The 1,474-nt window shown below is 42.7% G+C and overlaps 1 protein-coding gene across 2 annotated transcripts in view; it reads left to right on the top strand.

The window, feature by feature from the left end:
* The window catches only part of CLIC5 (chloride intracellular channel 5), a 199,887-nt gene that overhangs the window by 190,019 nt on the left and 8,394 nt on the right, over positions 1-1,474 (top strand). For both annotated transcript variants that reach the window (XM_004379519.2, XM_004379520.2), the window contains exon 5: positions 853-1,037. In XM_004379519.2, the coding sequence (XP_004379576.1) occupies positions 853-1,037 (185 nt within the window). The remainder of the gene's footprint in view (positions 1-852; positions 1,038-1,474) is intronic.

The raw sequence follows: 1,474 nt of genomic DNA, 5'->3' as shown, positions 1-1,474 counted from the left end.
AATCAATAAATATTGGGGCAAGACTGTAAAAGTCTTCCACTCCATTATATTACTTTGGGTGTTCATTCTTTGAGCTGTATCCATGACAAGTTTCCTTGCAACTGTGATTGTACATCCCTGGGGATAAGAAGCCCTCTGCCTAATGTGCGAGCCCTTCCATTTCAGACAGTTCTTCCCTATACAGAGCCCAATACGCCTCCCTGCTACTCATTGGTTCTCTGGGCAACACAACAGGAATACTCTCTTTCCTATTCCGTGTCCTCCTGGAAGCCATGTCTGCTCCTTCACCCCTTCTCAGGATGGGTTAGCTGGACATTATCAGTGCTCTCACAAAACCTGGTGCATACCTCTGTTCTAGGACCACTATGCAGTTGTTTATTTATTTAATAAATGTCATATTACTTATTTAATGAGTACATGCAAGAAAAAAATGAAAGAAATAAATTATTTCTTTCTACAAAATTAGTATGTGGGTTTATTGTGGAATGTTGGTAAAATATTGATAAGGCAAAACAAGAAAATGAAAGTTGACTGTTATTACTGTACCCCCTGGAGATAAGCCTATTAAAACTTTGGTATATAGTCTAAGTTGTATTTCTATATGTTATTTTTTCAAAAAAATCATTATATAATACTTACTGTTTTGTTAGAGTTTTCTTTTTCAGGCCATTTAATCAGTTCGTTCTACTGCAGTATGTTAATGGCTGCCAGGTATTCTGTAATGTGGGATGGGGGCTGGCAGTGTGACAAGGGGGGACAGGATTCAGGATGAGCTACCCATGCTAAAGACATTGTGGTCAGATCCAGTGGCAAGAAGGTTGGCTAAAGACACTTTTTCCTCTTCCATACCAGCCCTGGAGAGAGGCCTGACCAAGGCACTGAAGAAACTGGATGACTACCTGAAAACTCCTTTGCCAGAGGAGATAGACGCCAATACCTGTGAGGACGATGACAAGGGGTCCCGTCGCAAGTTCCTGGATGGGGATGAGCTGACACTGGCCGACTGCAATCTGTTGCCTAAGCTCCATGTGGTCAAGGTAAGAGAGCTCTATCTACAGGTGCTCACCAGAGCCAACTCCATCCACAGCTCGCTTGTCTGGATGAGCCAAGACCACATGGTAGTCAAGGGCCCAGGCTCTGAAGTCAGATGGACAGAGACCCAAGTTCATCCTCCATGGCTTGCTGGCTGTAGAGCCTGTCTGAGCTTCAGGTTCTTACTTGTGAAATAGGCGTATACTGCCTATTTCTAGGATTGTGGGGAAAGTGAATATGTGTGAAAATGCCTGGCATATTGTAGGGACTCAATGTAATAATAGTTGCTATATTATTAAAAGGTCTGTAGGTGGCACAGATGATTAAGCACTTAGCTACTAACCTAAAGGTTGGCAGTTTAAACCCACTCAGCAGCACCATGGAAGAAAGGCCTGACAATCTACTTTCATAAAGAGTATAGCCAAGAAAACCCTATGAAGCA

This window comes from Trichechus manatus, unplaced genomic scaffold (assembly GCF_000243295.1).
Source record: "Trichechus manatus latirostris isolate Lorelei unplaced genomic scaffold, TriManLat1.0 scaffold00065, whole genome shotgun sequence".
Lineage (NCBI taxonomy): Eukaryota > Metazoa > Chordata > Mammalia > Sirenia > Trichechidae > Trichechus > Trichechus manatus.
Note: the sequence above shows the minus strand (reverse complement) of the source record. Positions and strands in the feature narration are given on the sequence as shown.